The sequence below is a fragment of the Astatotilapia calliptera genome, chromosome 10, assembly GCF_964374335.1.
Source record: "Astatotilapia calliptera chromosome 10, fAstCal68.1, whole genome shotgun sequence".
In the NCBI taxonomy this organism is placed as follows: domain Eukaryota; kingdom Metazoa; phylum Chordata; class Actinopteri; order Cichliformes; family Cichlidae; genus Astatotilapia; species Astatotilapia calliptera.
Window position 1 is genome coordinate 20,337,527 of NC_137431.1, and position 25,589 is coordinate 20,363,115.

At 42.7% G+C, this 25,589-nt stretch overlaps 3 protein-coding genes and 1 long non-coding RNA gene across 5 annotated transcripts; 1 reads left to right on the forward strand and 3 right to left on the reverse strand.

Annotated features, from left to right (window-relative positions):
- Nucleotides 1-4,791: 4,791 nt before the first annotated feature.
- Nucleotides 4,792-11,611, reverse strand: ccdc92bb (coiled-coil domain containing 92Bb). Of its 2 annotated transcripts, none has more exons than XM_080307173.1 (4): nt 11,289-11,611; nt 10,764-10,912; nt 10,613-10,660; nt 4,792-5,999 (listed from the first exon to the last, which is right to left on the reverse strand). In XM_080307173.1, the coding sequence occupies exons 2-4, from the start codon at nt 10,891-10,893 to the stop codon at nt 5,284-5,286; spliced, it is 894 nt and encodes a 297-aa protein (XP_080163299.1). In that variant the 5' UTR covers nt 10,894-10,912; nt 11,289-11,611; the 3' UTR covers nt 4,792-5,283. The 2 variants fall into 2 exon arrangements, with proteins under 2 accessions (XP_080163299.1, XP_026037775.1); XM_026181990.2 differs by having other exon boundaries at nt 10,752-10,912.
- A 1,056-nt stretch (nt 11,612-12,667) lies between these two features.
- On the reverse strand, nt 12,668-25,564 carry LOC113030733 (F-box only protein 40-like). Its single transcript, XM_026182418.2, has 9 exons — nt 25,205-25,564; nt 24,123-24,155; nt 22,286-22,847; nt 21,482-21,987; nt 14,708-14,887; nt 14,352-14,593; nt 14,034-14,165; nt 13,578-13,863; nt 12,668-13,482 (listed from the first exon to the last, which is right to left on the reverse strand). The coding sequence occupies exons 2-9, from the start codon at nt 24,123-24,125 to the stop codon at nt 13,285-13,287; spliced, it is 2,109 nt and encodes a 702-aa protein (XP_026038203.2). The 5' UTR covers nt 24,126-24,155; nt 25,205-25,564; the 3' UTR covers nt 12,668-13,284.
- LOC113030734 (uncharacterized) lies at nt 16,044-17,952 on the forward strand. The gene is made up of 3 exons (XM_080307174.1): nt 16,044-16,360; nt 16,502-16,735; nt 17,261-17,952. Exons 1-3 carry the CDS (start codon nt 16,231-16,233, stop codon nt 17,359-17,361), a joined length of 465 nt encoding a protein of 154 aa, XP_080163300.1. The 5' UTR covers nt 16,044-16,230; the 3' UTR covers nt 17,362-17,952.
- LOC145431424 (uncharacterized) lies at nt 18,461-20,347 on the reverse strand. The gene is made up of 2 exons (XR_013911728.1): nt 19,902-20,347; nt 18,461-19,320 (listed from the first exon to the last, which is right to left on the reverse strand). It is a non-coding gene; the product is annotated as an uncharacterized LOC145431424 (long non-coding RNA).
- Nucleotides 25,565-25,589: the final 25 nt, after the last annotated feature.

Sequence of the window (25,589 nt, forward strand, 5' to 3'; positions counted from 1 at the left end):
ACACACAAAAAAACCCAAACTAATTATATTTTAGTATCACGTTTTAACTTCTCAGCTTGCAGCTGTGATGTACAGTCGTACTTCTGGCTGAGGTTAGTAGACATCAGAAGCACGCACTTTCAGTCTGGTGTGAGCGTCTAAGCCGTAACTGAGTTCTAGTTTTGACACTGCCACAAGCGTGCGTGTGTGTGTCATGTGTAAATGCAAGCAGCTTAGAGCCTTAGACGACAGCTGATGACAGGACAATCATGAAGTATTCCTGCAGAGGTGTCACCTTACAGTGGAAGGGCCTGGAAAACCTCAGAGACAAATTCTGATCAGGCGAACTCAGCAGTGATGTTGGATGTGTAAAAATCCTGGAATGAGGAAGAAAACAGATGAGAAGGAGAAAAATATCCTCTAAAAAGCTTCAAAAGAGCCAAAGTAAAACAGCAGAAGATCTGAAATGGACAGAGTTATGATTTTATATGTAACATGTAGCACACATTATTTTGACCTCATGAGAACACAAGCACAGCAGAAAATGAGCGCACATGTCTCAAAACAGAGAAAATCACATCAGTTCATTACAGATTAATGTAGCAAATCTACAACCCTACCATCCAGTGTAGAAAGACTGAGTCTGTCAGTCTGTTTAATCTTCTCCAGATTCTCCTGCTCCTCATGGAATCAGAAACGTAAGTTTCCTCAGGCTTTCCTCCAGAGCAGGAGGCTCCCCAGTCCTTACAGCGAAACCACATTACACAAACTATGTGTGTGTCTGCCCTTCAAGGGGAGGAGAGGAGCTGTGGCAGGCCCTCTGCTCAAACACACAGTACCCGTCCAAGTCCAGAAGAGGGCAACCTTTCTGCCGCTCATGATGCAACTTCCTGTATTCAGATCGGCCCATGCTTTCTCTATCAATCTTGAACGTGTGAGCACGTGCAATGTATATAAATAGCATCAGCAGGAGAAGGAGGAGGAAGAGGAGGAGGACTGGGACGAGGGCTGGCGCCTTTTCACATTGTGTGAGATGTAAACATGACACAGCAAACACCTCCTCAGACACTCAGTGCTGGAAATGAGGCTCCAGTAGGTGCGCTGAAAACTCAGGCATCAGTCTGAAAGCAGCTCTCTGGTTGCCATGGAAGCGCTGCAGCGGTACATTTGCATTCTGAGCACAGTCACCAAGACAACTGTGGGAACGTTCTAGAATGGGACGTTTGCTAGGAGACAAGTGTCGACTGACAAACTGACAGAACCATGTTTGGGTTTTAATGAGTGATTTTTGTAAACCTAATTTCTCGCTATAGCTTATTTATATTTTGTTTTCTTTTTAATACATTATATATATATGTATATACATATATGTGTGTATATTTGTGCGTATATTACTCATGTCAAAATTTAATTTTATTTAAACTGCCAGCTTCACTAGAAAGTAATGGTTCATGGTTCAGCAGTCTTGGTCTCTTATGTGTCCTTCACCTTGTTTTACCAGGTTAAAATGTGCATATATGAAGGTGTAGAGTCCCAGTTTTCCAGAATCAGATGAAGGACTAATTTCTGAAAACTGGACTATGAGTCTTCACAGTTTTCCTCCTCAGACTTGTCTGGACCCTGAATGCTCTCTCTGCTTTAATTTTTCAAGCCCAGAAAAGCCAACTATGTAGGTGTTTGTGTGTATGATAGAGCACATTTGTAAAAAAAATGCTACTAGCTACAATACCATTTCCTATGTTTTTCTTACCTAATAAGGTAGCTAATACGATAATGCCTTTACAGCGGACATGCGGAAGCGACTCTTCATGTGTAAGATTATATCCCTATGACACCTATAGCAGGGCTCAAAGACTTATCCTTATAATAATCCCTCTGAAGACTGGGCTATACTGCCACCCAGTGCTGTAATTTGAAATAAAAGCTTACTTCAGTTTAAATTCCACTATTTATAATTTAACTTATAATCAAATTATAAAGAACACAATTACAGCAGTGCAGCAGGAGAAGTTAGCTGTTGACTAATAAAAACGTAAAATACCCTTATACCTGCTAAATTATAGTGTATTAACTATTAACTGTTTGAATATTTCTCCCATCCATCCATTCGCTTCCGTTTATCCTTTTCAGGGTTGTGGAGGGCGCTGGAGCCTATCCCAGCTGTCATAGAGCGAGAGGCGGGGTACACCCTGGACAGGTTGCAGGGCTAACACACAGAGACAGAAGGCCATTCGCACTCACACTTACTCCCGCATTCACGCCTATGGGCAATTTAGATTGACCAATTAACCTATCCCCACTGTGAGAGAAAGCTGGAGAGTATCCAGAGAGAACTCACGTAAACACGAGTAGAACATGCAAACTCCACACAGAGAGACTCCAGCTTGATGGTGGAATTGAACTCAGGACCTTCTTGCTGTGCGACAACAATGCTAACGACCGTGTTGCCCAAATATGCCCCAAATATGAATATGAAATATGGGGGTGGAGTCGGGTTACTGTTTTATAATTTATTTTTACACCCGGGTTAGTTTTGCTTCCATTTTGGGCATCTGTGAGGATATGAGGAGTGAGTCATCTACTACTCAAAAGGTTGTTGGATCGATTCTTGACTCCTCCATGCCAAAGAATCCTTAGGGAAGATACTAGACCTACAAGTTGCTTCTGATGCATCTACTGGAATGTCACAAAGTACCTATGCATACATAATATGAATGCACCATACACTGTATGAATGTGTGTGTGATTGGGTGAATGAGACGTAGTACTAGGAAGTGTTTTGAATGTTCAACTGAGAAGAAGGGTGCTATTTGAACACCAACCCATTTGCCAATTTTTTGCTGTTTCTACATCCAATAACTTAATCACTTTCACTAGAGTGATTAATGCCAGGTCATCATTGGAATAGATTGAGCTATTCACCTCAATTTTAAGATCCTTGTGTTTTCTGTGTTTGCATTTGACCTTTCTATTTTATCAGCATTTCTTTTGCCTACTTACAGTGGGGCAAAAAAGTATTTAGTCAGCCACCGATTGTGCAAGTTCCCCCACCTAAAATGATGACAGAGGTCAGTAATTTGCACCAGAGATACACTTCAACTGTGAGAGACAGAATGTGAAAAAAAAAAATCCATGAATCCACATGGTAGGATTTGTAAAGAATTTATTCGTGAATCAGGGTGGAAAATAAGTATTTGGTCAATAACAAAAATACAACTCAATACTTTGTAACATAATCTTTGTTGGCAATAACAGAGGTCAAACGTTTACTATAGGTCTTTACCAGGTTTGCACACACAGTAGCTGGTATTTTGGCCCATTCCTCCATGCAGATCTTCTCGAGAGCAGTGATGTTTTGGGGCTGTCGCCGAGCAACACGGACTTTCAACTCCCGCCACAGATTTTCTATGGGGTTGAGGTCTGGAGACTGGCTAGGCCACTCCAGGACTTTCAAATGCTTCTTACGGAGCCACTCCTTTGTTGCCCGGGCGGTGTGTTTTGGATCATTGTCATGTTGGAAGACCCAGCCACCTTTCATCTTCAAAGTTCTCACTGATGGAAGGAGGTTTTGGCTCAAAATCTCACGATACATGGCCCCATTCATTCTGTCCTTAACACGGATCAGTCGTCCTGTCCCCTTGGCAGAAAAACAGCCCCATAGCATGATGTTTCCACCCCCATGCTTCACAGTAGGTATGGTGTTCTTGGGATGCAACTCAGTATTCTTCTTCTTCCAAACACGACGAGTTGAGTTTATACCAAAAAGTTCTACTTTGGTTTCATCTGACCACATGACATTCTCCCAATCCTCTGCTGTATCATCCATGTGCTCTCTGGCAAACTTCAGACGGGCCTGGACATGCACTGGCTTCAGCAGCGGAACACGTCTGGCACTGCGGGATTTGATTCCCTGCCGTTGTAGTGTGTTACTGATGGTGACCTTTGTTACTTTGGTCCCAGCTCTCTGCAGGTCATTCACCAGGTCCCCCCGTGTGGTTCTGGGATCTTTGCTCACCGTTCTCATGATCATTTTGACCCCACGGGATGAGATCTTGCGTGGAGCCCCAGATCGAGGGAGATTATCAGTGGTCTTGTATGTCTTCCATTTTCTGATGATTGCTCCCACAGTTGATTTTTTCACACCAAGCTGCTTGCCTATTGTAGATTCACTCTTCCCAGTCTGGTGCAGGTCTACAATACTTTTCCTGGTGTCCTTCGAAAGCTCTTTGGTCTTGGCCATGGCGGAGTTTGGAGTCTGACTGTTTGCGGCTGTGGACAGGTGTCTTTTATACAGATGATGAGTTCAAACAGGTGCCATTCATACAGGTAACGAGTGGGGGACAGAAAAGCTTCTTACAGAAGACGTTACAGGTCTGTGAGAGCCAGAGATTTTCCTTGTTTGAGGTGACCAAATACTTATTTTCCACCCTAATTTACGAATAAATTCCTTACAAATCCTACCATGTGAATTCATGGATTTTTTTTCACATTCTGTCTCTCACAGTTGAAGTGTACCTCTGGTGCAAATTACTGACCTCTGTCATCATTTTAAGTGGGGGAACTTGCACAATCGGTGGCTGACTAAATACTTTTTTGCCCCACTGTATGTATGACCTAAGCCTGGAATAAAGATTTGGATGATGCACTTTCCCCTACCTTTGTGTCCTTAAAGAATCTTCTAAGGAAACATGTAATGAATATAAAATAAATTATTACAGCTTAGTGGGAGACTTAACTAGGGCAAAGAACTCGCTAATGTTATTAGAGGCAGCCTAAGAAGTCAACTATAGAACAAAAAACATGACCACATAATTTTCGGCCATTAACAGGCACATTGCATGGATTTAATAAAGTGCGAATGATTACAAAATGTCCCTAAGCCTTTCAGAGTGACTCTCCAAACCTGCAGTACAGCTTGTGCAGTGAGAAAGCAGACAGCCACTTTATCGGCACGATGTCAGTGTTCATGAACCCAGAGGCAAGGCTACTAATTATAGGAAAAAAGCTGTGATCAACAGTGTTTAAATCAAAAGGCATCCATATGAAGCCATTAATCTTCTTTGCTTTTTTTGCCCTGTTTCTTCACACTTTCAGACTATAAGCTGCACCATCAATTTAACAAATTCACCTAATAACGTCTACGTGTAGGTTGGATCACGCACTCCTGCACAACTTAACTCTAACCTCCCAAAATCTACACACAATCACAAGGTTACATCGCTCTCATCTGGATCTTTTTCTAGTATAACTGCATCAGACGTTAGCTGAGACCTGTTGGAAGACAACGCCACCTCCCTGTCTTCATCACAGAGCAGTTTCTCCCTCCCCTGCTCCCATGTCCACCCTCCTGGGCACCCTGCTGTCATCAATATCCTCCCATTCGTCCTCCAGCCCTTCTCCATCCTGTGATCTGACTGGCTGGTGCATGCGGAGGAGGCGGTACCTAAGTGGCACCAGGAAGAGGGCGGGGTCAGGCATGGGGTGTGGCTGCTGTGGTGATGTCACTCTCTCCTGTGGGACGCAAGCCCTGACCCTCTCCTCTCTTACGCTGATGCGCATCCTCTGCCTTGCCTCTGATTGGCTGGGAGAGACAGGAGGAGGTGGAGACAGTAGCCAGTCTGAGCTCTCCCCTTCACCATCTTCATCATCTTCATCCTCCTCTTCTTCCTCTTCCTCCTCCTCCTGCTCCTTTCCTCTGGCCTCCTCCTCTCCCTCAGGAGCAGACCCACTGCTCTGCTGCTGCTGGAACAGTTTTAACCGCGCAGTGTGCAGCTCGTGACAGAGGGTCGTGGTCGTGACATTTTGCCGCTGAAGCTCACGACTCAGCAGTGTGATCTTGTGGCTTCGACGTTTCAGCTCCTCTAAGAAACGTCGCTCTTCTTCTCTGAGGCTCCTCCCGAGTGCCGATGCCCGTGCCCGGCTGGCCCGCAGTTCCCCCCGTGCAGCGACCATCATGCAGTGCTGGTCCTGTAGAAGTCGCTCTGCAGCATCACAACGTGCCGCCAGCTCTGCCTCCTCCTCTGTGAAGCATATATGAAAACACAAACACACAGAAATGCAGGTTCAGTGGATACTAAAGCTATGAGATACACTACAAATTATGAGGGGTTCACTGTTTACCTTCTAGTGCCAGACTTTGGTCTGTTTTTCTGTGATTAATATCTGTTGATTCATCTACTTAACCATTCATTCTTATCTTATTCTGCATGAATTTCACTTTTCACTGTGCTTTCTGTGTACTTTTGCTTATCAGTCAGTGAAACCTGGCCCAATAATTAAAAAAAAAAATCTATTATTTAGATCACATTTTGCATCAGAGCTTACGGTACAGGGTACAATCACAAAGTTCCAAAACCTTCAGTTTGGCAGATCTCCACCTGCATGCATTATTGTGCATTAGGGACCATTTCCAGCACTGTGTAGTAACTGTAACTCTTAGTTTCTCTTTGCCAACATAAAAAGGATTTGTTTGACAGCACTCAGCACCTCAGTTGAGTCCAAGGACTCGATTAAGATCGATCTAAGAAGGTGAATTACAGGTTTACACATGTCAGGAATGCCTCTTGGAGCCAGTTCTAAACATCTGCACATTCCAACATCAGTTCAACCAACTGTAAGTACAGCTTTTTCAGAGAACCCACACTGTCACCCTCAGATTAGTGGAAACTGGTTAGGTTGTTCAAGAATGGTAAATGGCCTGCATTTGTATAGCGCTTTTCTAGTCCCTAAGGACCCCAAAGCGCTTCACACTACATTCAGTCCATCCATCCATCCATCCATCCATCCATCCATCCATCCATTTTCATCCGCTTTGTCCGGGGCCGGGTCGCGGGGGCAGCAGCCTAAGCAAAGAGGCCCAGACCTCCCTCTCCCCAGCCACCTCCTCCAGCTTATCCGGGGGAATACCAAGGCGTTCCCAGGCCAGCCGAGAGATATAATCTCTCCAGCGTGTCCTGGGTCTGCCCCGGGGCCTCCTCCCGGTGGGACATGCCTGGAACACCTCACCCAGGAGGCGCCCAGGGGGCATCCTTGTCAGATGCCCGAACCACCTCAGCTGGCTCCTTTCGATGTGGAGCAGCAGCTGCTCTACTCTGAGCCCCTCCCGGATGGCCGAACTTCTCACCCTATCTCTAAGGGAGAGGCCAGCCACCCTTCGGAGGAAGCTCATTTCTGCCGCTTGTATCCGCGATCTCGTTCTTTCGGTCACTACCCACAGCTCGTGGCCATAGGTGAGGGTAGGGACGTAGATCGACCGGTAAATTGAGAGCTTCGCTTTTACACTCAGCTCCCTCTTCACCACGACGGCAGCGTCCGCATTACTGCAGCTGCAGCCCCAATCCGTCTGTCGATCTCCAGCTCCCTTCTCCCATCACTCGCGAACAAGACCCCGAGATACTTGAACTCCTCCACTTGGGGCAGGAACTCATCCCCGACCCGGAGTGGGCACTCCACCCTTTTCCGGCTGAGAACCATGGCCTCAGATTTGAAGGTGCTGATCCTCATTCCCGCTGCCTCACACTCGGCTGCGAACCGCTCCAGTGCGAGCTGGAGGCCCTCACCCGATGAAGCCAACAGAACCACATCATCTGCAAAAATCAGAGATGAGATTCTGAGGCCACTACATTCAGTCATTCACCCATTCACACACATTCACACACTGGCGATGGCAAGCTACATTGTAGCCACAGCTGCCCTGGGGCGCACTGACAGAGGCGAGGCTGCCGGACACTGGCGCCACCGGGCCCTCTGACCACCACCAGTAGGCAAACATGGGGTTAGTATCTTGCCCAAGGATATTTGGCATGCAGTCAGGAGGCAGCCTGGGATCGAACCACCACCGAAGAATAATCAGGAACCAGCAAGGCTCAAGCCTCCCATGAACTGGAAACTGCTGGAATACCAGCATCACTGTCCACAGTGAAGTGAGTTTTATATCACCAAGGACTGGGAGGATTTCAACCAAGAAAGAAGCACACCTTCAAGGTCGAGGCCCACAGAGACGAGCCAAACGCCTTCTGGGGAAAATGTGATGGTCAGACGAGACAAAGATTGAGCTGTTTCGCCACAATGAATAGAGGTGTGTTCGCAGGAGTAAAGGTGAGGCTTTCAAACCTAAGAACAGTGTAGCAAATGTGAAGCATGGTGGTGGTAGCATCATGCTCTGGGGCTGTTTGCTGTGATACCGGTACATTAGAATGGAATAATGAGTGATTGAGTGTTCCCACAGGATGATGATTACAAACTAGAGATGGACCGATCCGATATTACATATCGGTATCGGTCCGATACTGACCTAAATTACTGGATCGGATATCGGAGAAAAATAAAAAATGTAATCCGATCCATTAAATATCACGAAAGCACCTCACAAAACTTGCAACACACCGTAACTCACCTCAGAACGTTAGCACGTCGGAGCAGTATGCATCACGTGATAGAGCGGCTGTGGCATGCCGACCTGTCAGTGGTCTGGATAGCATTTGGAGCTTCGTTAGCAACCCGGCATTTCATCTCCGACAAAGTTATCCCAAGAGAAGTAAAGCAAGTGTGTAAGTCCATCTCTGAATGTTTGTAAAGCATTCCTGCGTTAAGCTTAACAAGCGATATATGGAGCGACTGCCTCTTCTTGCTGCTACTTCAATCATGAAACTGCTTAACGATCAGCTGATCGGCTTTTCTGTCAGGAGTCCGTGTCTCTAGTTTGCTTTTGGCCCACTTTGCACCAGAAAGAGGAAACCAGCGGCTGAACAACAGCAGCACGTTTAAGCTTGATCAGCTGTTGTTAGAATTTATTTAATATTACTTTCTACTCCAGGATCTTTTTCTATGTAGCTGACGCTGGTAACTGTGCAGGGGCGGATCTAGCAAAGTTTAGCCAGGGGGGCTGATAGGGCATTAACAGGGAAAAGGGGGCACAAAGACATACTTTTCTTTCTTATTCTCATTTAAAATGTCTAGCTTTTAATAAATAATTATCTTACACCCAAAGTTTTAATTTGATGTAAAATGAATAGAAGTCAATTACTGTATATAGTAACTATTAAGTCTAATATATATACCCTAGTAAGCTATAGTACTTTTTCCTTTGGGAAGGTACCATCTGTGCAGTCTGCAATTTTGTTGAAGAAAGATGTTGAATCTATTTAATATTTCTTGAAAAATAATTGATTTCTGTGCATTTTTTTTCACACTGCATCAAATTAAGGTTGATTACGTCGATTAAGCATCATGAGGTGGAGCGTGAGGGGTGGTTCCCTATTTTTTATTTATTTATTTTTGTTGTTGCTGGGAGTTGGAACCCTATTAGTTAGGTTGCTTAATATTTATGCTAAGTACTCTTTAAAATACCAGAATAGGGAGGATGGTGTAGGTTTAAGTTTATTAGATTGATCAGTATTGCTGAACTATGAAATTTTTTTTTTGCATACAGGTATAACAGAATAGCTTTAGTGTAGTTGTTGTTTTAAACTTGAGTATGAACTTATACAAAATGCAGCAAGATATTTAAAAAACAGTTTTGTTTATTAAAAAACACTATATCGGATTCATATCGGTATCGGCAGATATCCAAATTTATGATATCGGTATCGGTATCGGACATAAAAAAGTGGTATCGTGCCATCTCTATTACAAACACATCAAATCTGAATTTGGATATCTGGAAAAGCAAGCTAACATTAAGCTTCTGAAGTCCCAGCCTCAACACTATTGAAAATTTGTGGGTCTGTGCCAGGAAACCAATTCTGCCAAGAAGCGTGGTCAAACATGCAGCCAGAATTATGAGGCTGAATGTCTTGACTATGATTTGAAAACCAAACTGGGGTTGTTAGTGGGAATGTCTACATTGTCAAAGGCGACACATCAGGTCAGAATCATGACTGGGGAACACCATGCATTATTAAAAACATGCTACATCAGCAGAACTACCACTTATCGCCCACCCCACTCACCAAGTTTGAAAACTTTCTACTTTGTCTCCCTCTCCCAAATGAAATTAAAGATTAAGGGTAGCTGTTTTGACCACATCAAGAATCAAATCAAGAGAGACATGAGTCTAATTTGTCAGTATTATACTACAGTACTATATAGTGGCAGACACACTGGAAGCAGAGTGCTACCTAAGAGGTATATCTACAAAGTAAGGGCTAAATTTCAGTGAGCTAGGATCTTTAATTATTTTTTAGAAGAGTCGCAAAACTTTATAATCTCACGTCATTTTGATAACTTTATTTGATATATTTTAAATATGCAACTCAAAATGCTAACAACAAACCAATATCATCATGTACTGCTACAAATAAGTCAACACTGGGATCTACAGACATAACTTTTTATTTCCCTAGGCTCATTTTTAACTATGACAGCAGCTAATCCAGCTGATAACTGAAAAACAAGATTTAAAATCACGGTATTTAAAATCTATTATCGACTTGTAGCTCTGCTTTGTGACAATTTACAATAAATATAGATTTTATAAATATTAGCAAGCTTGCCCTGTCAGTGTAACCCTGTTAATTCTCAGTTGTCCTCTGCCCATCTTTTCTTTTTTAGATCTCTACAGCTATGATATAAAGTTTCAGCGTCTCTCATATATCATTTTTCCCTTGCTCAGCAAGGGTTTGTAATTTCTCACCTGCTGTGTTTCTGTCGGGAAACCTGGAGTCCAGCTCACAGCTCAGCTCTGCAGGCAAGAAAGGAAGTAGTACAACAGGCTGGCAGACAGACAAATATAAGACAAGTAAGTACATAATGAGATGGCAAGAGCAGTTCACCTGTACACTGACCGTGACAGCGCCTCTTCAGGTGTGTGATCTCCAGCTGCAGGCCAGTCAGCATGGCCAGGTGCTCCTGCTTCAGGAAGGTGATGCCTCTCTCCACACTGGCCACCTGCTGCTCGAGCCTCCCGGCATCCATGGCCGAACCCCTGCAGAACCTGTGCACAGATGTTGATGGCTGGTTTGTCTTTGGATTGGCTGCAAGATTTATTACCACAGCTGTTTATATTAGTGTCGCAGTTTCAATGCTGGCATTGAGTAATACTTGCAAGCGAACACTTAAAATAAGATTATATCACTCAATGATATCCATTAGTAATTATGCATTTTTCTTCATGCAATATAGCATAACTGGTGTTATATTACAATGCTTTTCTACATCATTTAAGGGTTTTTAATGCATTTCTATGCATCTGCTTCTTGGGTGATTTGACAGTAGCCTGCTCTTATTTAATATTATCAGTTTTATGAGCTTTCTCATTTCTGCACGTTTACTCAGTCTCTCATTTATCTCCATCACTGGCTGTGGCCTACCGTGATACTGAAGCGATATCCTCTCCAAAGCGTCTGTCATGGATCTCCGTATAGATTTGGCTCTTTATTTCCCGTCCTTGATGGAGCAGAAACGCAGAAAACAAAAGGCCCGTGCAAAGCGATCAGTCTGCAAAAGCGCTCGCTTGTTTTCTTCTCCGGGACGACACGAATGAATGAATCCTACTGCAGGCTGAGTCGAAACAACCTCCTCGTAACCTTCTGGTTATTGGCTATGTGCAGCGCGGTGATGTATTCACAACAAAAGCACCACGGAGTGTGAGGTTGTCGGTGCCACGGAGCAGCACCAGGAGGAGGAGGAGCTTCCTGAAATGTAACCCGCTCTAAATGCCTCAAAATTCACCAATAAGCCCACAACAGTTCATCTTTACTCCAACGTGAACAGAGTCAGAAGTGTATTTTGCTTATATGACAGCAACCCGTGCTTCATACAAGGATAGAAAAAACTGTTTCACAAAAAATTCCAATCAGCAGCATTTTCTGTATTAGATTATTTCTTCTGTTCTGTTTTTATTGTCTTACATATCCAGTAAAATTTATTTATTTTACTCATTTAATCAATTTACCTTATTTAATTTACAGTTATGGTAAAAAGAAAGTATGCCCTTTTTATTCTTTGTTAGAAATAAATATGGTTCTTAGTATTTACCTTAAAATTAGATACATTAGGTAAATACACCATCATATGAACAGCAAAAAAGGTGCTGATTAACTGATCATCGGCAGGTGGGAGGACGTCTGTAAAAGCAGATGTCAACATTCCTCCAAAAATGATGTGAGAGACGGATGAAGTCATACAGGAAAAGATTACTTCAAGTTATTGCTGGTATGGAGCTTCTACAAGAGACTGAATGGGCTGGTGTACTTTTGTTTTTTGTAAGACCTTATTTTCAATGACAAGGAAATTAAAATTAAAATTTGTGATATGTTTTGTGAAGTGTTGGTAAAGAAAGAAACTAAAGAACCTAAAAAGTCCCTATTTTCTGATCTGTTCCTTTGATGTGGACAACATCCCGAACAGAATGAAAATAATTATATCTCTTTTAAAAGCTTGGACCAAAAAAAGATGGAAAATATATATTCTGTTTAAAATTACTGTAAAGTTTCTCATTCGTGCAGATTCAGAATACTTTCCTTTTGTGTAACTCTGAATCTTTCAAAAATGATCTAAAATACAAAACAAAAAACAGCATTTGCTTTGGCAGGTGATGTTTTGTCTGACAAAGAGAAGTAACCAGTAATTGTTGCTTTAGCTAAGTCAATGTTTGCCTCTGAAATTAAAAGGAGGTAGCAGTTATATGAATATTACATATACAAAAACTGAAATAAAATTTAAGTCCACAATCAGTCACACATTTAAAGAAGTTGTCCAAAGAAAGCATTTATTATGTGCGTTGTCATTTTCACAGACCAAGATGAACCACAATGATCTTCTTCTTTTGGCTGCTCAGTCTCTCCTCTTAACCAAGCTTCAACAACTCTTTCTTATATCTCAATGGTATACCTCATCATGTTTATCCAGCTTTAGGTCCTACGGTTCTGCATATAATCTTTGTAAAAACCACAAAGGTGTTAATTTTAATATCTTTTCTGACAAATAAAAACAAAAAAGCCTTGAACCAGTTCAGCTGTTTTGTTTAAAATGACTAAAATATGATTGATCAACACTTCTAATAAACATATAGTATATTTATAAATGAAAGTATGAACTTATTTTCTATTTAACATTAACAGTTTTTATTCTGTTATAATCATCTTAATCCCACACAATACAAATATCATCAGCTAAAAGTCTGATTAATGATAATACTTAGAACACGTTATTTTCCAGTAAGCCAAAAGCCTCTGTTAAGTTTAGGTAACTTTTTTTCTGTAGAGTTTTGCAACATAATGGTTATAGAAGACACTCTTGATATCTGTGCAGAATAACCTGGCCATAAATACATTTTTTGGGGCAGGTGCAGCAGGGGAATTGTTGTCATCTGTTTCCTGTGAAATGGTTGACAAGGCTCGAACTCTTCTGGCTGCATTTCTCGTCCATGCTGGGGAGGGAAACCGGCTTACTGTGCAGGGAGACCTCGTAGTAGGGACAGACTTTCAGGTGAGCAGATATAGGAGGGATGTCAGCCATATGCCACGAATCCACTGAGGAGAAGAGATGACTGAACTCCCACACCTGAAGAGAAACCAAAACAGAGTCAGGAGAAGACCAAAGGAGGAATAATTGCCATAGTATGTGATGAACTAGCTGGCTTTGTTTCTATATCTCACAAGCTTGGCTCTCCACTTGGTTCTCCCGTGTGAGTAGGTTTTCTTCTCCCAGCGGAAGGTGACCATCCCTCTCTCCTTCAGCAGAGTGGAGCACACCTGCCTCATGAGGCGGGACACCAGAGCCAGCTGGAAGAGGGACAGGCTGTCCAGGAAACTGGCCATGTGGCACAGCACCTCGTAGGGAAGAGAGCCCAAAGAGCCCCCTCTTCCTTCTGAGCTCGTGGGTGAATTGTCACCTACTAATCCTTCGAATGTTGGACGCAAGTTAAAACTCCTCAGCTCCTTACTGTACGGGAGGGAAAAAGGAGAGTGGGTGGAGTTAAAACTAAAATAAAGGAGGAGCATATGCAATAAAATCTTCCCTTTGGTGCACTCACTGTACTCAATGTTTAAGACATTAAGAGATTATTTTCATTAACAAATGAATCCTTGTGGATTCATATGAGTTGTGCTCACTTGTATGTGACGGTAGCTTTATGTGTGGAAGGATGAAACCTCCTCTGACTATAGGTGCACCCCAGATACGCGAGTGGACACCGCTGCTCGAACCAACCGCTCAGACATGTGTGGATGTCACAGTGCACATTCCTGGAAAAAGAACATGGCAGTTTATACATTCATAGCACACAACCAGGGCCTTTCATACACATTTTTTTTGTTTTTTGCAGGTTGTGTCTAAAAATAAAAAGACAAAAATGCGCTCATCCACAGTTGCTTCCAGTGAGAGCTTAACACTTATTACTTTAATGCTGAGGGCAGATTTTGCACAGACACCTGACATGTGTGGCGAACTCTCGTCGGTGGAAGGTGTGACCGCAGAGGAAGGTGAAGACACAGCTGGCTCTGTTGTGTCTGCTGTTCACACTCTCCGCTTGCAGCTGCAGGTGAAGCTTCAGCGGTCTGTCCACCATCACCTCAGCCAGGGTGGTCTTCCCTTTGAAAGGAGCTGAGCGAAACGAATATGTCTGCGTTCCCACGTCAATGTAGAGCCCGTCGTATGCTTTCGACTCGCTGATCTGCAGGGAGGGAAACCAGTCAGTTGCAATACCCGATCAACTATAAACCATATAAAGGTTTTCAGACTTTCCACTTTTTTTCCTGAACTGCTTGTGTGCTTGAGCATGTTATACCTTGTGACCCATGACCTCTTCCTCTGCATAGCCCAGCAGCGTGGCTGCTGCTTCATCAGTGAGCCACTCATCTTCTTTGACTCCGAGGTCCGATGTGTCCACACCGCGAGGTTCACTTTGAACCCGTGCGGCCGTGTCGTATAGATGAACACGTCGCCTGTAGTGATAGCTGTCAGGTACCTGTGAGGAAGACAAACATCAAGCGAGTACAGTGAACAGAGAACCTTTTGTGCTTTCTGATCCTGGTGGATATTTTAAAGCCAGAATGGTCAACAGCAGAGGCTGAATAACTGTTTTCTTTCTGTTTAAAAGGCTACTAAAAGTTCAAATGTCAGCTTTAATCTCATTGGTAGGATTGCACATATAGACACAGATCACTGCTTCAGCTGTGAGAGTCTCACTAGTTTGAAGTGGGTGGAACTCATTTCTACTGAACACCAATTATGAGCACTTGAATCAAATGCAGTAAGCCACTTTAGTTTGGTGATGAAAAGTTCAGTTACTTTACTCACACTACAACTCATGGCTGTATCTCTGCTTACTATATATTATGTGACAATGCCTCTACAGTCCGTTTTATCTAAAAGTTAAAGCTTCCAGCAGGTTAAAGGACCATAATGGTGCATTTATAAGCTGCTCAGCGTATATACAGTGAGACAAAACGTGTGACGCCTCAGTACGAAGAAGAGGGAAACTTTGGGAAACTAAAAGATGGAACACACAGAGACATGTCAAATATCCAATATTCATTTTGTGCTTCTGTAAGTTAAAATAAAGCACTTTAGAAGTATGAAGTTTGTGCTATAACTGAACAACATCTGTAACATCTGTTTCTTCTGTACACCAGGATCTTTCACTGCTGTACAGAGAAAACCCTGTCATGCTGCTCAACCCTGGAGGGCTGGCACAGGATACAATACATCACAGAGGGCAGGTAATGCTATTAAGTCATTTTACAGGACACTGACATGATATTTTTTTTCTTACTTATGTGTTGTCCCATTAGCTTCCACCCCAGCAGTAGTGGGGATAATGTGATTTTGTCCATAAAAGTAATTTAAAGCAAAAAAACGTAAAAAGTATCCCTCAAACGATTATCGAAGTTAATACTAGCATAAATATGATTATTGTAAGTATAATAAACCAGGAGATCGAAACTTTTTTTTTAAGCAAATTAAGTCATATCACTGGTCTACATGTATTTATAAAGCAGTTTGTCTTCACACCGAACGCGATAGAGGCGGCCAGAGCGTCAGGTTTACATGTAAAGTCAATGGAAAAGCGCGATGACAGCGTACCGCGTCTGGCGCGTTTGACTCGCGAAAAAAAAAAACACCAAGCGTGTCAGTTTTTGTGTTGCATTTTGTGCATACGCGCATATCATCGCGTCAACCGCTCGAGATGGAAAAATCTGAACTCCAGCGTCAAATCGTGCCGCGACAACCAATCAGGAGCCTGGTGACGTGGCTCTGACCTGGGTCAAAGGGGCAGATCCAGCCAAAGCCCTTCATTCTTCATTCAGTATGGAGGAAAAGCTCATCAGAGCCGTGGCTAATTATCCAGAGCTATATGATGCTAGCTACTACTTCTACCGAGACAGGAATAAAAAGGACCTAGCTTGGAGGCACATAAGTGAGGAGATCGGGCAACCTGGTAAGTTCATTCATTCTTCTTTTTAATTTTCAGACTGACCCGATGAAGCCGCGCAAAAGCTAGCAAGCCCGCCTACTGTCCCGCTATTTTCCCACTGATATACAAATACCTTTCCGCTAACAAGATAATGTGTTTATTCAGAGGACATCTGCAGGAGAAAGTGGAATAGCCTCAGGGACACGTATAATAAGGAGAAGAGGAGTGGGTCTGCAGCAGGATCGGGGAGGAGATGGAAGTTCTTCGCGGTCATGGGGTTTCTGGACCCCTTCCTCACCCCGCGGGAGACAAGTGGGAATTTGGTGCGGACCGTGGAGAACTTCCCCCCCGAGGACCAGGGACAGCCCGGAGAGGCAGCAGGGGAGTGTCAGTCAGAAGGTATGTTTACAATGAGTTAATGTAGGCAGTTAATTTATGCGTGTTGTCATATAGGAATATATTTTGTTTATTAATAAACAGTATACAGTGGTCCCGCTGTTCATCCGTCACTGCCTCGCCTTTTCGCTGATTTTTTTTTTTATTGCATCGTAAAGCATTGCATTCTGCAGCCTGATTGACAAATCTCCTCCGTGTCGTGTCTCCTGCGCTTGCCAAACGTATCATGTTTGGTTTCTATAACCATCACGTCCAATAGAAAAAACAGCACAAAAACACTCATAACTATGACCCTCATTCGGAAATACACACCTGCACCGCGAGGGAAAAAGGCGCACAAAAGTGGCGCCTTGGAAAAAGCGCGGCATAATACTTTTACGTTTTAAAATCGACAAAGGTTTGCACTTTGAGAATCAACTTGTGAGAACTGCGACTACTGTTCATGTGCTGCAATAAATGAGAGACCACTCTATATAATTTCTCTGACTATTGTCTTCAACCTGTTAACATTTAATATTGTCTTGATAGAGTCAACTGATTCTACAGCAGAGTCATCCCCTGTTGCTTCTCCTGGCTCCCCAGTCCCTGGTCCCTCCACTCCTGCTGCTGCACCCACAGGCATGTACTAAATATCTATAACCAATCTGTTTATATCCTGTTTTTTTTTTTTTTTTTTTTGTTTGTTTGTTTGTTTTTTCTTCAATTTTGAAAATGAAAATCTAGTAGCAGCCTTCTCATTACTTTGTCTTTTTGTGCTGTGTTTTACAGGCCCACGGAGGAGGACAGCTCGAAGGCGGTTGAGGGACAGGTCCCAGGACGGTCCATCGGCGGTGGAGCTGGCCATCCTGGAGTCCCTAAAGAGGCCACGCCCGTCTCCAACAGAACATTTTCTCCTCAGCCTTGTTCCTGCTCTGGAGAGCATGCCGCCTCAGACACGAGAATTCGTGAAATTTCAAATATATAAATTAGTTTTTGAAAACAGCACAGCTGTGTTAAATTTGGAAACATTGGACCCTAATGATCAGTAGTTTTCTGATGAGGCAGCAGCTCTCCAGGGCAGAAACAATGTTGTTATTTTTCTCCTCCTTCTCCCTGAGGCTCTTCCACTCCAAGCTGGGTCCTTTTTATTCCTGTCTCTGTAAATAGTTAAATTTTATATTTATGTTTAATGTTTTTGTTAGTGAATTTATATATTTTTTCCAATAAACATTTGTAATGACTAATGTCTCAGTTCTACTACACAGCAAATGTTGACACACGACTTGACACAAGTAGAATTTATTTCATATTATACTAATGACAAAATATACCAATACAGTGTGATGCAAAAGTTGAGGCAACCTTGTTAAAAGTAATTATTTTCCTGTACAAATTGTTGGTTGTCACAATAAAAATTGTTAGTTAAATATATCATATAGGAGACACACACAGTGATATTTGAGAAGTGAAATGAAGTTCACTGGGTTTACAGAAAGTGTGCAATAACTGTTTAAACTAAATCAAGCAGGTGCATAAATTGGCAACACAAAAAAAGAGAAATGAAATAAATATTTAGTGTATATCAATGTGTGTGTGTCTCCTATATGATATATGCAAGTGACATTTTTCATTGTAACAGTGATTCATACAAGAAAATAATGACTATTAACAAGGTTGCCCAAACTTTTGCATCACACTGGTTATAGGTACACAGTGAAGACAAGTTACTTAAGAGTAAAAAGAGGCTAGTTTGTTTTGGAGTAGAGCTCCATTTATTAAGAAAAATTGAAAAAGACAGGAACACTCTTTAGAGGTTTGTGGGTGGCTCTTAAAAGAGCCGTTGTGGGGAGAAATGGGCCATGAATTTCTCCCTCACCAGGACAGCCTCTGGAGGAGTTGTTTGCTGCTACACGACCCAGGCCTTGCAACGGCTCCACCACAGCAGGTGCCACACCCCTCACAGCAGGTGCCCCACTCTCGTCCAAACTGCAGAAAATTGTGGAGAACACACGTTGCTTTCACACACTTCTCCGCAATTTCAGGACGGAGCTCCATTGAGCGCCGATACAACCTCTACTGTGAGGAGAGGACACTGAAGGCACCCTCCACTCTCATCCTGGCCCTGGAGTGGAGGTTCTTCTCTAGAGGGAGGAGGCGTCCAGGGAAAGGCCTCATGAGCTCACGCCACAGCAGGAACGCTTCATCAGCCACAAAGACATGGGGCTGGGCTCCACGGTGTTCTCCACCAGGTAGAGGCTGGTCAGGAGGCAGAGTCCCAGCCCGAAGAGCCTGACCAAAGGTGGAGTTGGCCAGAATACCACCGGGTCCTCCCGTACCCCCCAACATCAATAACGCGGAAGCGATACCTTGCATCCACAACAGCAAGGAGAACCATCCGGAGCTCCACAGCAGAGAGGGAAGTTCCAGCGCTGCTGGGATCCCTCTCTGCTGTGGACCGCCAGTCTCCAGGTGAAGGCACAGCCATGAAATCATCCACTAGACAGTCCCAGATGGCCGTCGCTACCTGGGGGATGATCTGGCTCACCGTGGAGACACCAACTCGAAAACTGAACGCGATGGTCCTGAAGGAGTCCCCGGTGGCAAGGAACCTGGACAAAATTGTTTAAAATTAGTGTTATGTGTACTGCAGTTACAAATACATTATTGAAATTCCAAAACACTTTTGTGATGTCAGATTTAAATTACAAAACATAAATCTTACATAAAACATTTTGTAATTTTAATGATAATTACATAATGTATATTAGATATAATCTAAAACAGTCTGCGGGGATTATATAGAAATATTCAACTATCCCAGAATTAAACCTGGTCTAAATAAAAAAAAAAAGGAGTGAGTATCACTACAAAGGTTAACTCACAGTGGTCCTCATACCAGTTTGCTATCAGCAAACACCGAGAGCATATATTGATGTGACACCACAGCCGTGCTATCATTGTAAACACTGATAACAGCATAAATCGAATTAAATCGGGACTTGATGAGACCTTTCGAGTATCACTAGAAATATTATACACAGTCGTCTCTGTACCACAGTTTGCTTTCAGTAAACACCGATGCATTCACTGTTAGCATAGCACATCCATGTTAGCAGTGTATAAACGGATGGTTTAGCATATATTAGCACAGGTATCAATAAAGGACTAAGTATTAAACACTTTTACTAACCTCAAGCAGATGGACAGGCGCTCTGCAGGTAGGATTGAGCGCCTGTAGTTGGTGTCTAGGCGGAGATTCTGGGACCGACGCGGGACAGCAGGTCCTCAAACTGGCGAGTGAAAGACGTGGTATCGCTGGAATCGGCCGTCATCCAGGCGCAGCTCCTGGAGCAAATGGTGAAACTCCCCAAACTGCTCATGCCTCTGGAGGACCTGATGGACCCAGATACGGCGAGGACGTCTTTTACGCCGTTGCACTGCTCTCCACAGTACATAGAGAAGGGAGACTCTCTCTTCAAGCTCTAGCTCGACAGCTGCCATCTTGCAAAGATACCGTCTGGCACAACTTCCTCCCACATTTCCGGTTCACGCGCGTCAAAATATGCAATTTTGAGGCGCGATGGATTTTTCTTGGACACGTGTTGAGGTGCGAATGTGCACGAGTCAAATTAGAGGCGTTTGCTCGCGTCTATTGCGTTTGGTGTGAACACACTGTTGATTTTAACAGTAGTTTTATGGGGCCTTTTAGCTACAGCTACTTATCGATCAATTAATAGTGAGTCTCAAATCAAACAGACTCTGGACTCAGTTAACAATTATCAGTTTGTTAAACAGTAACTTATGTTGCTGCAGCCCAAGAGAAGGGTTTTATTTATCTCCCCAGTCTATGCTTAGCTTTGAAGCCACACCCACAAATATTATATAAAATCAATTAGCCAGGTTTTGAAAGATTCACTTTGTTAGTGGGGTTTTGGACACATGTAACCACTAACTATATTATATATTATATACCATTAATATTTGAACATGTGACAATTGTTCCAGTCAAAATGAAGACTGGTCTGCAACCATCTGGCAACCACTGGTGAATTACCAGCCAGTTGGCAAAGATTTGTAATTCCTTTGGTCGCTAATGTATTATTATGGTATTAGTTTGAATTGAAGTGATGGAGTTGTCTTCAAACACCGTCCAGCTACTCACTTTAAAAAGTATGACACAAATCAGAAATGGAGACTGTAATTTAAAGTTCTTTTGTTGATTTTGACCTCTTTTCTCAGAAGTTTAAGCGAGTAAGTTGAAATTTAGAAGTTTTAGAAATTTTGAATGCAGTTTTTTGTGGGACAAAGAAGCTTCCATAGCAATAAGAAACCTCAGTAAATACTATATATTTCTTTTTTCCTGTAAACCTCAGCTTTGAGTGTTGGATACTTGGTAATAAGTCTGTTTGGGATTTTAACATTGTTGAGTGCAATTTGTCTTTGGTTGGAGCTTTTAGCAGCTGTTATTTGTGCTTCACTCTTAACGTTTTCATTTTCCACTTCCTGCTCTTAGTTAAAACCCAAAATCAGATGTAAAAGGAGCTCTTAAAGTCCAGTTTAGATTTTGGACTGTTTAGAACTGGTCTGAATGGTCATACACGGATGGAAATGACGTCCTAGTGGCGTCTATCCATCTATCCTCAAATGAAAAATGAGAGACGTAGTAGCATTTCTTTTCTTTTTTTTTTAAGTAAGGCAACAGTGGCACTTAAACATCCTGTTCTGTCCTATTTCTGTTTTACAATAAAAAAATAAATGTAGTTTCATCACCTTGAATGAGCGCAGTGTCTGGACTGGAATAGGCTCCAAGCTGCCGTACACAAAGTCTTTCTCCCTTGGAGTACAGGCCTCGATTTGTCCAAAGGCTAGCAGCATGCGACCATGATGCACCACGTACATGTTGTACTCCTGTGGTGTGAGTTCCTGCCCCAAACGGTCCAGCACTCCCTCCTGCCACGGGGCCATCCCGGTCTTACTGGTGTCCGCTGGGGGACAGTTTTTGGCAGCAGAGCTGTCATTCTCTGCGTCTGTCTGGTCCTGCCTCTCAGTCCCTTTTGGATTTCTGCCACTCTGAGTTTTTCCCTTGTCACCAACGTTTGGGTTTTGTTTGGGGTTGTTCAGATTTTCCTGAGCGGCCTCACAGCCGCCTCTGTCCATGCTGAACATCATCTCGAACAGGTCATATTTATCTTTGTTGATGCCTGAACCTTGCACAGCACTGTTTGGTACAGTCTGTTCAGCACCACTATGCTCACAGGAGGTGTTTTTAGGAAGACCTGGAGAGAAAAAATAAATGAAATACACTTTTCAAAGAGAGAAACTGAACTTTACTGAGTTTCAAAAACATTCAAAAACAGTTGAAGATGTTTTAGTTTAATCCAGAAATATTCTGTGCTGATAGAAGTGTTAAGGATTTATTTATCACAAATCTATTTTTAGAGTACCTAAAACATGATTTTAATCTCACAAAAAATTCAATTTATTTTTAATCTCTCATGGGTTTTAGGTTTTCAGTAACTCTTAGGCAGATTTTGTTAGGGAAAGCATCTTTTGAAAAGCACCACTATTACCCACCATCACTGGTATCTTCGATTACGACACCATTGACTACTCCACCAGCTGCTGCTTCCTCTTTCATCTCATCATTTATTTCCTCCTCTTCCTCCTCTGTCAGCTCCGGATAGAGCGGCTTCATTTTTAGGCGGCTGTAAAGGTCTTTTTGATCGATTATGGCCATGGCAAGGTCCAGAGCCTCCTCCTGTCCCTCACTTTCTTTCACCAAGTTGTCCTGCAGGGCTTTGTGGCTGTGTGGGTTTGTGTCATCGGTCGGCCAACGGAGCCACTCCATGGTGCAGCACACCACGCTGGCCGGGCACACCTGGAGGTGGGATGCCCGTGAGGAGCGAGGCAGCTGAACAGGGCATCCGTACGCAGCATTGATGCAGGGCACCCTCACATTAGGGCAGAGCAGCAGGTGATCCTCTGCTTTGCACAGGTGGAAGAGGGCGCCACAGTGCAGACGGCAGGGGGTGACCGCACAGCACACAGAGGCCTCCACCCGAGCCCTGCAGCGGCGGCTGTAGCAGGAATCACAGTGGATGTGCTGCTGCATCCTGGAGGCCCGAGAACGCCGACTCTGATTTGGATCAGGAAAAAACCCAGAATGATTCAGTGATGACAAGATGTTTACAATATATGAAAATATGGCTCATTAAAGGTGCAATATGTGAAATTCCCTGGAATAAAGGGATGCTTCAGAACTCTATGTTGGTCTGGCATCATAGGCGTAACCTGTTTGCACTGCTTCTTGCTCTCATTTTAGCTCTCAATTTAGTCTTTAGATACAAACTGATAGCATGTGCTATTAGCATGCAAACTTTGGTGGATATCTCTACAACACAATACACATGATCTGTTGTTTCATAATCTGTTGTTAATTTAATAATATTTGAATCTTTTTTTAAATGAACCTTATTTTGAAGAGTACCACAAAAGGAGTAGGACATCACATGGATTAGGATACTTAGAGAAAGATATATGACAACCAACAAGACAAGACAGAGCAGGTAAAGAGAATAGGTGTGGTGTGAATGTGAGAGTGTGTGTTGAGTGTGAGGGTCCTCATTTCTCTTCAGTCCAAAATAAATGCACTTAGGATGGGTGAAAAAAGGGAATATAACAGTAATAATGATTGTAAAACTACTACAGAGACAGTCAGTCAGAGACTATACTCAGAGGACAGCTCTGGCACAAAAGGTCACTGAGGTCAAGAGTGATGGTTTGTAAGTGGAAATCTTTTCTATGGTGCGCATAATGCAGGAATTACAACTGTTACAAGTCCAGTTTCAGAGCTCTGGTTCACCCCCAGACCTGATCGGAGTCGGGGGACAGCCTCCTTACAGTATAAGTGGTTTGTTGATCATATTAAACTCAGAGGATCAGAGAATTTAACGATGAAAAGAGTGATGGGGGTTATCTCAGTTAGACTATATAGTTACTATATTCAAAAGGGGGTAGCTTGGAAAGGTGGGGAGTTCAAGTTACATGCATGCATGATTATTTCCATTATCTTTAAGATACAACAATGATAATATCATAATAATACATAGATCTATTAGAGCTAGGCAATGGGGTTGTCTAGTCTTGATAGTACAATAGTAATAACACTGTCCTTAATACCACACATAAGTCATTATAATAATGAGTGGAGGACAGTGGGATATCAGAAAATAGCATTAGCAGTGAATTATCTACATTATTCTGTATCTGAATAGACATATGTATATATGAGATGGAAGCAGGTTTGTCCATTGGTTTAAATAATCTTTAAAACCAATAATCTTACATACTCCACCTTTAAAGCTCTATGAGCTTCAATCTTTAATTCAACAGCAGAAAAAGTCTGACTCACCATATTAACGGGACTTCAGCTGGTTTTCTAACTCTGTAAGAAGAAAATACAAAGCAAATGTATATGATTGACATTTCTGTCAAGCATGATATGACATGATATGACCTTTCTGTGACATCATCCCAACACTGAATAATATAGGCCACATTTAATCCACATGCAATCCATCATCACTGGTCACGTACAGTATATCAGATTGTTAAAGACAAGTAAACAAAGAAAAATGAACAAAACCGAAGCTCATATGTTGCCATAAACCATTAAAATTTTTTACTTAGTTCATCTCGCACTCATTCAAACCCACAAATATGTTTCTGTACATTTGTCTGCATAAAAGGGTGAAAAACTCCAAAGTCACACAACAGAATCCTTTGGAGAGTTCATGCTTCTCAGTCTGGTTGCTGCCAGGATGTGTCAGAGGTGTTCAAACAAAACATATTACTACCCTTTTGCACGACTTGAGAATCTAAATGTTTTCTAAACCTCTTGTCCGATCCCGAGCTGCAGAGGGGAAGTTGTAACTGGAATCTATCAAGAAATCGGTACAGACAGAGAAAGCAGAGCAACCTCTCGATTCAAACCTAGAACGACAGTCTGTGAAGCAACAGTCCTAACCACTGCACGCCATCCTGACCGGACATGGTTTTAAAAACTGAAGGAACATCTGCAAAAAAAATATTGTGAAAGTCAAAACAGTTTCCCACTGTTTTGCTTTCCTGTTCAGTAACAAGTAGACTCTGACAATAATGACCTAAAACAGGCAAAACAAGCAGGCAAATAAGTTCTGGGCAGCATTTCTACACTGATGCAGCAGCTTTTGCACTAAGCGTAAAACAAATGTCACTTGGCTCTAGTGCAGTTTTAAAGACACCCAGAACGAGCTGTGGCCTGTGTGGCTGTAAATCTCGACACGTACAAGTCAGACGAGCACTTAGATCAGCTGAAATATTTCACTTCTCCACTTTTATCACTTGTTCGAGCAGTTTCACTGGAATCCTTTCAAATTAGAGATGAAACCAGGTAATCTCAGAGAATTTCAGCACATTCACAATGGAGTCAAACCTTCTCGACGAATACCTTACCGGTTGGACAGCACGGACGAGTTGTTTTTTCTCTTTGGTTTTATAACGTTGCTTTCTGTCCCCGTGCTCTTTGAACTGGTAGGTTATAATTAGCCAAGCAGCACAAGCAGGTTCACAAGTAGAAATAACTCCGCGCTCAGCTTCTCAACATTGCTGCAGCGGGGAGCCACAGGTGCCAAACTTTATACAAGACTTCCTATCTCCGTATTCACAGCCTGAGTTTATGTGTCCGAGCACAAGTTTGTTAGTACAAGTACATTAGAACAAGTAGCTCAGCCTCTGCTGCAACAACTGCAAAATAAATTCACATTGACAGTGTTTTGACAACACTTAAATATCCACTAGAGGACTCCGTTTGGATATTAAGCAAGAATCTGCCTGCTGC